Source organism: Equus asinus, chromosome 12 (assembly GCF_041296235.1).
Source record: "Equus asinus isolate D_3611 breed Donkey chromosome 12, EquAss-T2T_v2, whole genome shotgun sequence".
Classification (NCBI taxonomy): domain Eukaryota; kingdom Metazoa; phylum Chordata; class Mammalia; order Perissodactyla; family Equidae; genus Equus; species Equus asinus.
Genome location: NC_091801.1, coordinates 82,352,368 through 82,366,517, shown reverse-complemented (window position 1 = coordinate 82,366,517; position 14,150 = coordinate 82,352,368). Strand labels below are relative to the sequence as shown.

At 43.6% G+C, this 14,150-nt stretch overlaps 1 protein-coding gene across 24 annotated transcripts in view; it reads left to right on the top strand.

The window, feature by feature from the left end:
* The window catches only part of PTK2 (protein tyrosine kinase 2), a 278,805-nt gene that overhangs the window by 229,820 nt on the left and 34,835 nt on the right, over positions 1-14,150 (top strand). For 23 of the 24 annotated variants that reach the window (XM_070481680.1, XM_070481679.1, XM_070481677.1 and 20 more), the window contains 2 exons: positions 3,236-3,347; positions 10,772-10,858. In XM_070481680.1, coding sequence (XP_070337781.1) covers positions 3,236-3,347; positions 10,772-10,858 — 199 coding nt within the window. Of the gene's footprint in view, positions 1-2,288; positions 2,626-3,235; positions 3,348-10,771; positions 10,859-14,150 lie in introns of those variants that run through there. The other variant, XM_070481689.1, reaches the window with a different exon arrangement.

The following is a 14,150-nucleotide window of genomic DNA, read 5'->3' as shown; positions in this document are numbered from 1 at the left end:
CCTTCCCCACTCTAAAACTTGTCTGTGTTGGAGATTTGGTTTTACATCTTAGCTTGGGACTAGAATTGAGGAACCTGTCAGAGTGCTTTCGTGCTCTCCGTGAGAACACGTTAGAAGTGAAACCACATTTTGTTACTCCAGGACGGAAATGTAAGAAGACCTCTCCATGCTAGCTCCTGGTGCTTGTGAGAGCAAGTTGCACAGGTAGTGCTGTGGGCTGAGAGGAAACGGTCGGAGGAGCCTTACAAGTTTTTATGTCCTTTTCCTCTAAATTGATTACTTTGATGACTTTTTCTGTTAGAGTGAGGGAAGTGAAAAATAAAACTAACATTAAATAAAGTACTCCTTTCCCCTCTCCACGGTTCTCTTCCAAATGGGATTCCTGGATAAACAAAAACGATTATCACGTTATAATGTTCGTTAAATAAAAATCTGAGCTTTCATTGTTTCATCTGTTTGCAAGTTTAAGACTTAGAAACCACCATCCCGGGAAGAAACATGAGGGCTCATTGCCAGTTCACATTAGGCAGCTAAAAGCTTTCAAATGGAATGTATTGCTACTAAAAATATTTGTAGTTTGGGAAAATATTTTTAAATTTGACCTCCTTGACACTCTGCACATTGTAGTTTATTGCTCTGGGTTCTTCAGCAGCTGTAAAGAGAAAGTTCAGAAATGTCTCCATGTGCACTCTTAGTCCATCTATGGAATAGTCTTCCCATTGTAAAAACAGATATTTTATGAGTTATTTATATTCTTGACTACTTTGAGCAACAAATTCTGGTTTCTCAGAAGAATCTAACATGTTATTTTTGGTATGAGAATGAAGTAGTGTGATTTAAAGGAGCTTGCTTCCTGGTTATCTCTGTGTTCTTGGAGGAACAAGACTGGCATGGTCAGTTAAAGAAATACTGCAGTGCCTGTCATAGGCAGATGCTGTACAGCTGACAGGAGAAATTGGGTCCAAGTCTGACAACCGTGGGAAGTTTGCAGTCCAAGTCCCATTAAGCAGTGAAATAACATAGGTGGAGTAGATGATGAAGGGCTGAAAGAAGGATTCAGACAGTAACTTCAGTAGGTCCGAGAGCAGGGGCAGTGAGTACGGGCAGGAGGGTCAGGGCAACTGGAGCCTGAGAGGGTCTCCTCATGGCAAAGGACCTCAAGTGACCTCTGTGGAGGTTTCTGTGGGGAACAGTGATGGTAAGATCAGGATGGCCCAGGTCACAAAACAACCCAAGTGAAATAAATTGCCTTAATGGGACCTACTTAAAGTGGAGTTCCCGTTGCCTTAAAGAATTTGTCACACTTTGCCTTCTCGTAGCTTACCTGTATTTCAATTATTTGAAGAAGTGGAAGAAAGCACAAATATTTTTTACTTGATTTTTTTTTCTTAATTTTTAGGGACTGTTCATTTGCTTAACACTATGAAGTTTTTGGAAATTCTGGTTCAGGATTTGTTACTTGTTTTGAGGCTCGGGAGATTGAGAGTAGGGCACTGATAAACTCCTATCCAGGGATGGCTCCTCCATCAGGCCAGTGGTCTCAGACTGAACTCCTGCTCCCAGTGGCCATCTTGGAGGAAGTGGGCTACAGCCCTTCCCTGCTGAGAGTTTAGGCGGCTTGGTAACAGGCTCTTCTTCGCTGGTCAGTGGACTGTTGTTGGCTTCACTCATCCATTTGCCTGTCATTAGTGATACATATTGTGATCTAGGATCTGTGCTCATTCCTGGCATGTGAGAATGGGCTGTCAGGTAGCAGCTCCCAGCCTAGTGGGAGCAAAGGTCAATCAAACAGACATTCACAGTGTATTTAAACTAGAGTTACAACTCTTGGACGGGGCCCAGATTCCCAACAGTACTAGCCCGGCATGTACCTTGCCAGTCTTGAAGGTGCCACTAAATTCTTAAGTATCATTGAGATTTCATGTTGTTTTCTCAGCCATGGTCATCTGGCTGGAGCAGGAAGAAAATCGAAATCATATTTTGAGGAGGAGGTGGAATCTTTTGACGAAAAGCTTTTTTCCTAAAATGCTAATGTGCTCATTGAAGAAAACATTCCCTTTCTTTTAAAAAAGAAAAAAAAAGAAAAGCCCTTACATCTGTTGTAATGGTTTGCCGACTCAGGGCAATTATAAAATGAGTTTATCTGTCTTTTCCTGAGTGAAAGGTGACTGCATGAGTTAGGCTGTGTGAGAAACAGCACGCTCTAGCCTCCAGTCAGGCAGGAATGTCTTTTTGAAACAGTCAAGCAAATTCCCAGATTAGAAAGGGTCTGGTGCATCTGACCTCACTCTTTCATGAGTAATTCTGGGTGGTTATTTACTGCACTCTACCAGGAGGCTAGAAACTGAATGAGCTTCAGTATTAGGACTCGAGAGTTGCGAGCATGTAGGAAAGACCTGTTCGCACGGGGAGGACGAAGGTTTCAAAGACCGGCCGCCCGCTGAGCCCTGGGGAATCCCTGTGGCATGGGAGTTAGCAAAGGCTCGCCTTGGCTGCGTGCTCGATAGTTGATGTGATGGCAAGCATCCAAGACTAAGAAGCCGCCAGCAGTCGCTGAGGAGCAGCGGCCGCAGCGGCCGCAGGATTATGTGGGACGGCAGCTAGCCCCTGAGTAGTCAAGCGGTGGTAAGTAGCCGTGTTACCAACTACAGCGTTTACAGTTTAAAGCGACTGGCATTTTCAGAGGTCCTTGTGAATCCTGTTGCCTGTTTTCGTATTTTCCTGTTGAGATAAAGTACTGCTTAAGCTAAGAGTTAGTAGGAAGATCGTAGTGAGCAGTTTAGGAGATTGTTGGCCAGATGGCTAATTTGCCACATAATGTGTTGATGCGGTCACATTATGTGGGGGCCTGTGTTCATGTGAAGAGTCTGTCCTGAGACATGTCTGTGCTTGATTAAGTGCTGCTTGGGATTTCTCAGCGTGATTCTGTTCTGCTGAAAATAAACTTTGGCGTACGAACATTCCATCTTGGCTTGTCTTTGATTTTCCCCATCTTCTCCTTATCTTACCAGCTGTCCTTTTCTTACCTATGGCTGTGCTGTAAATGGACTTGCTATGTCGACCAAGGCTGTTCTAGAATCATTTTGTAAGGGATTGGAAACCTGATCCTCTTTACCTTTCTTTATCATCACCTACTGTTAGCCAGCTGCTGCTCCTTCAATAAGTCAGGGTGGGGCCTGGTGTGTGCTAACTCACTCTGGTTGTCAGCTCCTTAAACCATGTATTGTCTCTCTAGCACAATCCTGGAAGAGGAGAAGGTTCAGCAAGAAGAACGGATGAGGATGGAGTCCAGAAGACAGGTCACAGTGTCCTGGGACTCCGGAGGGTCCGACGAAGCACCACCCAAGGTAGCAAAGGCCCCCACCCCAACTTTGGCATTACTCCTACTGACTTTGGAGGTTTATGGTGGAGGTAGCTGCTGTTTGTGGAGAGAAGACCAAGTATGAGGTTATTCTAAGTGTAATCGTTACAGCGCCAACTATGGTTTCTTACTTCCTCCTCTACATAGGGCCCTCATGTGCACGCATTCTCCCAATTTGCGTTTCACCTATAGGCTGTTTAAGCAGTGAACGGTTGCATCCGGTGTAATCTTCACATGCTCTTCCTTGTCTTCCTCCCCCGCCCTCCCCCCACTCGCCAGTCATACATGAGCAGCCTGACTCCTGCTGGTCAGGGGGTTAGTGGTGGTCAGGGGCCTCGCTGATGATTGAGTCAAGATTAGAACATCAGACGGGCTAAAAGCAGGCCACTAATGCTTCACATTTTGCTTTATTTTAAAATGAGTCAGATTCCACCTGACCCTGTTCCTTTGTGTTTTGTTTTGCTGAGAACCTTGTGTACGTTTTCTGCCCTTGTCTCGTTGTGGCTTGTAGCTGAGCTGTTGGTGTGGGAACTGGGAGCACATTGCATTTGCTTGTAAGATCTGCTGGCAGCATCCTCAGGCCTCGTCTGCCTACTCACCTCACATCCTTGACCTCCATCCTTCCGACCTCCGGGAGGCAGCCGGAGCCTCCCATCGTGCTCAGCTGTGCTATGCCTGGGGGTCTGGCATAGCTGGCCCTTAGACACTCTCCTCAGATTGAGAACTCTTGATACAGCTTTTGCTCTTGACAGGATGGTATTTTCACACACTGGCTTACTTGCCACAAATAATCCAGTTCAGATTGTTTGCTGGAAAGTAAATAGATAATAGCCTATTTTGCAGTTAATATTACCTTCTATTTGATAATTGATTAGCTAAAAATATATTAAGAAACTTTTGGGGGCCAACCCAGTGGCATAGTGGTTAAGTTCGTGTGCTCTGCTTTGGTGGCCCGGGGTTTACAGGTTCGGATTCCTGGCACAGACCTATGCACCACTTATCAAGCCATGCTGTGGCAGGCATCCCACATATAAAATTGAGGAAGATTGGCACAGATGTTAGGTCAGGGCCAATCTTCCTCGCCAAGAAAAAAAAAGTATATTTATATAAAGCAACTTTGACAATCCTTTACTTCATTTTCTTTTTGAAAAATATTCAGAAATCTGTTATCATGAAGTGCTGTTTAAATATTGTACTGATTTTTTAATCATGATGCCTGAAAGCTTCTATTTTCTTGGTCAGTTTTAAACTGTGTAACAGTAAACATTATCAAACTTTTAAAGTGGATGCACATGGTTGACAGAGTTCTTCAGCATTCTAGAGGTGAAGGGTTCTGTCATCCAGCCTCCTCAACAAATAGGAAAATGGAGGCCTCAAGAAGGAAGGCCATGTCACCTGTCCATAGACATTATTTTAAGCACATTAATGATGAAACCAGAACATTTCTGTCTCTCCTAGTTTAACAACAAGAGCAGCAAATCCTAGGTTAGCCACAGAACGACTCTGAACCCTTGATCTCGGCATCTAAGACCCTCCACTTCATGTGTCCAAGTTTGCCTGTTTCCTGACACAGTAACAAATGCAGAATAGTCCAGTATTGGGAGGCAAGAGCGTCTCAAAGTTAATTCCTCAGGCCAGGAAGCCAGGTGGATCTGTTCATGTTGGACTCTGATGACTGGGCAAGTTACCTGCCTGTCCCAGCCTCACTTGCCTCGTCTCTGAAAGGAGTGTAACTGTTCCCTACCTCGTGGGGCATCATGACGCCTGAGTGGATCGTGCGTTCACAGCGCTCTACTTAGCCATCGAAGTGTCACGTCCTGTAATTATTTGCTGATGAGCACCAACTAATGCAGCACTCCCCTAGAACCAGCAGAATTCAAGAACTTTGTCCATCTGAACATTTTTCTATATCAATCTGTAGGATTTTTAATTTATATTTTTTAATAATTTTGGCTTGGCTCAATTTTGAAAGCTATAATATTAGATTCGTGGATGAGGTGATTAGGCCTTTTTCTGTTTTAGAGTACAAAGACAACTTCTGCTTAAATTTTTAAATATCTTCACGTTTCTTTCTTTTTTGAGATGTTTTCAGAGTGTGTATTTTGAGGCTCTTTTCTATAATCAGAGATTGTTCTACCCTTTAAACGGGTCAGCAAACTATAGCCCACTGCCTATTCTTGTTAAGGTTGTATTGGAAGGAACACACCCTTCACGTGTGTATTGTTCATGGCTGGTTTCACCCTACACAGACAGAGGAGTGCTCCAGTGGCAGTGTGGCCCGTAAAGATTAAAATATTGACTCTTCAAGAAAACCGTGATTAAAAGTGTTTGATGGCTAGAAAATCATCTCCAGTAGTATGTATATCCAAATGCTTGATGATGATGGACAAATACACTAATTCTTCAACTCCCTTGCCAATCAGAATCAAGGCCTATGTGCAGTTTTTACCTTCTCCGTATTCATCTTTAGAATCAAATTCCGCTTTTATGGGCACGGTATTGACAAGTCTGAGATGAGTCTGTTGTTTCCAAGGTGGTAGGCCAGTATTTCCTCTTGCAGGTTCCTCTGCCCTGAGAAGTGGAGACTCTGGATCCTTGTGAGTTTTTATAATTCTTTTTTTTTTTTTTTAAGATTTTATTTTTTCCTTTTTCTCCCCAAAGCCCCCCCGGTACATAGTTGTATATTCTTCGTTGTGGGTCCTTCTAGTTGTGGTATGTGGGACGCCGCCTCAGCGTGGTTTGATGAGCAGTGTCATGTCCGCGCCCAGGATTCGAACCAACGAAACACTGGGCCACCTGCAGCAGAGCGCGCGAACTTAACCACTCGGCCACGGGGCCAGCCCCCAGTTTTTATAATTCTACCTATGGTATCTTAGGACAGCTACATTCCACTTGGAATTCTTTAATTCAAGTAGGATCTCAGGTTTTTGTAGATAAATTTTGTGTACTAATAAATAAAATTTGTAATGTAGCCTGATTAATTTTTTAAAGAAAAATATTTTTCTCTCCCCTATTTGAGATTCAAAAGTAAAAGCTAAATTATACTTAATAGCAAAAGCATTATAACCACAAAGCTAATTACTAAAAATATGTTCCTGGTCTCTTCAACAGTACTGAATACCAACTTTTTCACATAATAATCTTTGGAAAAGAGCCAGGCATGGGAAGGGTCCCATTTAGGGCTCGTTTCGTTGGCGCAGGTTGTCATCCTACAGATTCCCATAGGATCAGTGGAGAGCCTTGGGATAACAGTACCTTGGGACAGCACTTTTCAGAGTGTGATCCCTGGTCCTGGAGTCCCCAGGGCCACTTCAGAGGGCCAGGAGATCAAACCTTGTTCATAGTAATGTTAAGATGTCATTTGCCTTTGTCCACTGTGTTGACGTTTACACTGATGTTCCAAACATCATGATGGGTAAAGCTGCTGTCACATTGGCACGAGTCAGGGCAATGGCACCAGACTATGCTAGTCGTCACTGTATTCTTCACCCTGTGCTCACACAGTAAGAAAGAAGAATGACCTTGATGAAGCAGTGAAAAGTCTTCTGTGTGAGGAAACAAGAGGAACGTGGAAGGCACTCCTGCTGCACGCCAGACTCGAGGCGGCTCTCCAGGGAAACGGCTCGCTGTGGGACTGAGTTGTGAGCGGGACTAACCGCTGTTTTCTTGGAAGACCAGTCGTACTTAAAAGAAGGGCTGGCACACGTACTGTAGTTGTTCCGAGTTGCACATTTGGTAGACATTTTCTCAAAAAAGAAAGATGCAAGGCTCTCTCATCAAGGAGAACAACTGATTGTATTTGCCAGTGATAAAATTGGAGTTTCCAAGCAAAAATGAGAATTTTGGGAAACATATCCATTACCACGACCTTGACAGCTTCCCAATTCTTAGACTTTTCTGATGAGCTCAGAACGGTATTAACAAATGTGATTTTTTTTTTCATGTTGGATACTAAATGTGTCAATATTGGGAGCATCTGCATAACTCAATGATCTCTATTTCCCAAATGATCAGTCAGGATGTTACAAAGTCACGCTAGGGTCAAAGGCCCATCCACAGTACAAGCGAGAGTAATGGATTGTGATGTGACAGAGAACGCTCAGACTCCATGTTGCAAGTCATCTCTTAGAAACTGCCACTTGTTGAGTTTGCGTGTTTTTCAAGAAACAATATCCACAGTCGTGCCAAGAAACTATTAAAGTACTCCTCCTTTTCCAACTGCGTAGCTATGTGAAGCGGGATTTTCTTGTATGCTACACATCACAGCAGACTGAGTGCGGAAGCAGATAGGAGAATTTGCTGCCTTCTATTAACCCTGACATGAAAGACATTTGCATAAATGTAAAAGGTGCCACTGTTCTCATTGGGTTTTTTTGGTTTTGAAAAATTAAATTTTTTTACAAAACATGTAATTAGTTTAGTTTTAAGTGTCTGTTTAAATTTCTAATAATGTAAATATTGGTAGATATAATCCAGATAAACAAAAGCTCTTGGAGTCCTCAGTAATTTTTGAGAATGTAAAGGGTCCTGAAAATAAAATGTTTGAGAGTAGCTGCCTCAGAACAGTGTTTTTCAACCCTAATCAGACCCAGCACGCCATTTTATTTAAAAAATATTTTATAATGCCCCACTTACTGATCCTGAAATAAAATAATAATAAAATGACATACTGATTTCACAATCCCAGTACTGCCAGAAGACTGCTAACTACACAAGAGAAATAAAAGTAATCTGTAATAACACGATGCACACACATGTATAAAGCAGTCAAGCGTGGTGAAGGGCCAGCGAGCACCTGCGTGTGGGCTCGCCATCGATAGAACAGCTACACATGCGGACCTCACCACCGCAACTGAAGGTGCACCTCATCAGTCTTGGTGATGTGATTTTCTAGAATGCTGAAGAGTCTTGGTAGAGTTCAAACGAAACAGTAAAATTGTCTATCACTATACACAGTAGTTGCCATCCTGGAAGGTAGGATGTCTGATAAACTCTGCAAACTATTATTTGTGTTCATACGTAAAGCAGAGTTGTGGGTCCAGATGACAGGACTTGTTGTATCTCCTGCGTGAGGTTGGGAGAGACGTCTGAAAGTGGAACAGCTCCTGTTGCTGGGACCCATTCTGTGACCCACCTGCCTGCCACCTCAAGTGCCACACATTATGATCGTCTCAGGCACCCTCAGCGACCCTAATTGCAGGCAGGAGCACTGTCGCCCGGTGGAGAGCCACTAGTTTAGGATATTTCAGTTTTTCCTATGTCTTCCTCCTCGCTTGGGAGAATTTCAACAAAAATTCTCTCAGCTCCATAGTGTGCTTTATTAAAATCCAAGTTTCTGTCTTCAAGGAGGAGATGTAGAGACGCTGCTAAATCACCATGCTTAGGAGCAGGTGACACTTGGATACGTACATGGAAGCCATTCTCAAAGGACTTGACGTGTGTTAGCTTATTTCATCTTTGTGACAGCTCTGTCCCTCTGGATCACTGAGGATGCGGAGGCACGGAGAGCTGAGGTGCCCTTGGCCCTGTGGGCCAGAGCCTGGGCTCCTGACTGCCGTGCTGAGTTCCTATGTATAGGGAACAAAAGCAGAACTGTGTTCGCGATACGTGGACACTCTCGGATGCATTTGCCAGTGTGTACCCACACATTGGTTAGACGTTAGCAAAGTCTGACGTCGTGGTATTCTTTGTGCAGTAGTTTTATCTGCCATAAAACATGTTTTCACCTTTTTACCTATTTTTATTTTGAAATGGAACCTTACAAGTGTTGTCATCTGCTACCTGTTTAAGTGTTTGAGTGACTGTGGGATGGTGTATAGAGATTTTGCTATTCTCTCATCAGCTCCTTTTGTGTGTTCCTTTTTGTTTGGGAGTCAGAAGTGCGCTCGTCGTAGAGCAGCCTCACCACACAGAGATGTTGGAGTCAGGCAGTTCTGCCATGACCAGCTGTGCAGCCTGTTCACATTGCCTGGCTTCTCTGAGCCTCAGTTTTATCCTCAGTCAAATAGGGCGGTGCTATTGCTTGGTAGCATTGCTCTCAGAATTGTCGGACTGTGTAAAGCACCTAGGTGTGCACATCGAGATTTAACAGGCCCTGACCGCGGGACTGGAGCAAGGACGGAAGTAACCGCAGTCCCAGGCAGGATCCGAACACGCGCCGCGGAGGAGAGCAGAGGGCTTAGGTGTGTGTTAGCTGGGAGAAATAGGAGCCGTTCCATGAAAGAAGTAACATGTGAGAGACACAGAGGACAGGAGGTGATCTACAGGGTGAGGTGGGAGACACTCCAGGCCGAGGGGATAGTGTAAGCAACGCCATGGGGGACACGAGACTGTTTTTAGAGACTCACACTTACTCAGAATTTAACTCTAGCAGAGCATGTCTTCATCCACGACCCCGTGTGTCCGTGGGAAAGAGACACAGGCCTTGCGTTTCCTTTTCTCCCCCAGGCTTTCTGGGACCTGAAGCCACTTCCTTTCGTTCTGGTCTTAATTTGGTTGGTGAATGATGCGTTTTCACTTTGTTAAATCCCTCAGGTTTAGAAGACTTTGTTGTCTTACCTGCTGTTTCAGACTAAACCATTCTTTTGCTGTGAACTTTAAATTCACGTATCTCAGAAACAGAATGAGAATTTTAGAGCTGAAAGTGACTTTAGAGTTCCTCTGGCTCAACTCCCATTTTGTAGATGAGGAAATGGAAACCCATTGGTTTACTCACTTGCCTGAGGTAACACAGCCAATAAGTAGCCAAGTATCTAGCTCACTGCACAGAAAGCATCCAGATTTGCATTCCTTTGAGTACAAATGGCGTCGAGCATCTTTTCATGTGGCCATTGGTATATCTTCTTTGGATCTACGCAAGTCCTTTCCCCACTGTTAGATTATTTATCATTTTATTGTTGAGTTATGAGTTATTTATATAGTCTCAATATGAATCTCCTATCAGATATATGATCTGGAAATATTTTCTTCCACTCCGTGAGTTGTCTTTTCACTTTCGTGATGGTGACGTTGGCAACACAGAAGCTTTTAATTTTGATGAAGTCCAATTTATCTTTTCTTTCTTTTGTTGACTGAGGTTTTGGTGTCCCTTGCCTAACCCAAGGTCGCAAAGATTTACTCCTACGTTTTCTTCTAAGAGTTTTATAGTTTTAGCTCTTATATTAAATCAATGATTTATTTCGAGTTAATTTTTGTGTATGTTGTGAGGAAAGGGTCCAACTTCATTTTTTCACGTGTGGATATCCTGTTGTCCCAGCATGAGTTGTTGAAAAGACTATTTCCCCCATTGAAATGTCTTGACATTCTTTCCAACTAAGCTCTTTTAGAGATATACATTTTTTTATTCTTTTCAATAAAACATAAATTTACCAAACTACTCATTCATGTGATGCTCTGTTGATTCGTTCACAGCCCAGCAGACCTGGTTATCCTAGTCCGAGGTCCAGCGAAGGATTTTACCCCAGCCCACAGCACATGGTGCAAACCAATCATTACCAGGTATACCAGTCGTTGCAGGTAGATGTGTTTTATTCTTCAGCACATTTGGGGGTGGGGAGGTAGAGTGTGTATGTTTGTGTTTTTTATTTCTCTACTTATGAGTATGATCTGGCGAGTAGAAAGCTAAGAAAGTAGTCAACCTCCTAATTGTCTAAGTGAATGTTGTTTTGACGTCCCCATGTAGACGGCTGTATCCACTCAGTCTCAAAGTAGTTGGGGCAGGTGTCACATCCCCCACAGCTCTTGGGTCCCTTCCCTTCCTCTGTTCTGGTAAAGTGCAGAGAGAATCCAGTGGACACACTCTATGCCGAGGTAATGTTAAACTGGGTGGTTTTTCTGGAAGGCAAGAATAAAATTCAAAATTACCTTAAAAACCAGATGAGATGCCATATGGACAAGTGTGGAAAGAGTGTAATGCTTGTAGACCAATATCCTGTACAAATTAGAGAAGATTATCCTTGAAAGAAAAGGCCCAGAAGCAAAGTCAGTAGTTTCTTTGTTTTTGTGTTTGAAGGAAGAGTATTAGCTTTTTTAAGGCGTAATTTACTTACAGTGAAGTGCACAGATCTTAGTTTTGACAAATGTATACACCAGTGTACCCCATACCCACATCAAGATACAGAACATTTCTATGACCCTAGAGAGTTCCCCAGACCCCTTCCTAGTCAGTCACCTCCTGCCCAGCAGCAGCCACTCTCTGACTTCAATTACGAGAGTCATTTTGCCTATTCTAGAATTTCAGATCATTGGATCAACTGGTGTGTCCTCTTTTGCACTCAGCGTCTTTTACTCGGTGTGATGTCGATGAGTTGAGGGTGTCAGCACTTCATTCCTTTTCAGTATTGAGAAGTGTTCTGTTGTATGACTGTACTACAGATTGTTTATCTATAATAATGTTATTTTGATAATTAAAAAAAAGAAATTTGTCAGATAATTTCCAAGAAATAAAATCATCTCTTGTCATTTGTGCTGTTTATGGCTTTGTTGTAGCAGAGTGCCTTTTATAGCACTGGGCTTTCTGCTGTCCATGTTCATAACTGGTTAACTGGATTAGTTGTGATAACCAGACTTTACTAGAAAGTGGGTAACTGAAGAATAGCTGAAATCCAAATGAATAATATATGATTTATTGATGATGATGAGCTAAATAAAACATGATGTAAATTAAGGCCTCTTGGATTAATATGGATCAAAATTCTCAGCTGTTGTTACTAGGGTACCGGGGGAGAATGTAGGCGGTTTCTTAGGAGAAAGGAAAAGACCTTGGTGCTGGTTGTAGTTTAGAGCAGTGTTCGTGGTTTAGAGCATGTGTTAGTGGTAGTTCAGAACGGTGAATTGGGTACATCAGGCTCTTTACCTACTTGACTGCCTCCAGATCCCAATATACTAATTCTGAAGCGGAGCCCAGGAATATCCCATTGTTTACAAGCACCCACAGGTGATTCTAGTGCATGACTGAGAGCCCTGTTCTGGGAGACACTGTACTAGATAACCCACTTCCCTGGGGGAAAGTGTAAATCATTTGGGTTCTCCAAGGCAGCTCGTCATTCAGTAAGCTGGCATTGACTGTTCATCCCCTCTGTGTCCAGCACTGTTCTAGGCACTGGGAACAGGAAGATGAAGAAGGTATGCCCTCTCCTGTGAGAGGAGCTTTCAGGGCCCCCCGTCACCAGAAGCCTAGGTTACTGATTCTCTCATGCTATGGCTCATCACCAGAGGGATGAGCGAGACAGAACCCTGACCCAGGAAAGCGGTCAGAGCAGTTGGAGGTGTGTGAGTGGCCTAGGAAAAGAAGACCCACGTGTGTGATCACTGAGACCCGAAGCTGTGGCAGACAGTAGAGGACCTGGGGCAGTCCCAGCGTCTGTGCCTCGGCAGTTCAGAAAGTAGAGCTCAGTGGGCACTGAGCAGGAATTGGGTACCAGACTCGTTCAGAGAAGACATGGCAGCGCCTGCTGTTACAGAAAGAGAATGTGCTCCGTGTCGTGGCAGCCTCAGTGGGTCCCGGCCCTGTGGCTGGGGCACGTCAGTCTGCAGGACCTCCACGACTTGGGGCTCTGCTACAGGTTGGTCAGTGCTGCCTCTCCCCCTGGAGTGGAAAGCCCCGAGGACAGGGACTTGGCTGTGCCTAAGTGCCTGTAGCACCGTGTAGAAGAGACTGAGTTCAGGGAGGAAATAGACACATTCGTTTTTCCATCAAATGAATGATTAACCTCTCCCAAGCCCCAAGCTTCCTTAGCTTGTAAATGAGAACAGCTGTAGGACATTTCCTGGTGTTATTTCATGTTCCTTTTTAGCCTAAAGTGCTCGTTTGATCATCCCATGTGGTTGATGTTATGGAGAAACCTTAAATCATTTGAAATCTCTTTGTTGCAAAAATTCCTAAAAGTTCTCTGGCAGTAATATATCCTTTCTGACCAAAAATAGTCATGCTACAGCATTTCATGTTTAGTATAATTTTTTTATTAAAATATTTTCATTCAGGTAAACTGTGAGCGCTATCTGTACATCTTATTTGAAAGTTTATTAATTACATATTGTCAGTATGCGATTTTGGTATAAATCAATGCCTAGAGACCTAACAAATGCATAATCTCTTTGTTGAAAAGTGTGTTGAAATTTGAAATATGGATTTGGCTGTGCTTTATCTCATTAAAAAATCCACTGACAATCCTGGCCATCCAATACTAGCCTAATGAGTTATGGAAAATACTGATTCTGTTCTCTGTCCTTCGCTTGAGTGAGGGAGGGAACCATATAAAAACATTCCTCTTATTTTCCTTCTGCTTTGAAGTGTTTCTCCACATCCAACTGAATGTCTTCTCTGCCTTGGTCATTACTGTTAGAACATGAAGGCAGGACTTCTCCCACCATCTGCCTTGTTCATTAGAAGACAAACATTTGGGGGGTCGGCTGTTTGTTGTTGGGGGAGCAGTAGCGGGGGGCAGGAAAGGGAGTTCTAGGGCAGTGCGTGGCTCAGCCACCTTTGTGGCCTCCTGTTGTTTTTGCATCCAAGGATGGTGTGCGCTTAGCATTGTCCTAAGTGTAAGATTCCAGAGTAGATGGTTTCTGACTTTCTAGTGCGTGTTTCCATTAGTTGTCTAACACAGCCATGACAGATTACATTTCTTGAGGCTTTGGTTGAGAATCCATTTCCTTGCCTTCACCAGATTCTAGAGCCCAGTTAGTTCCTTGGCTCCTGGCCCCCTTCCTCCGTCTTCCCAGCCAACAGTGTTGTCTCTCTGACCGCTCTTCAGTGGTCACATCTCCTTTTCACTCCCCTTCTGCTGCT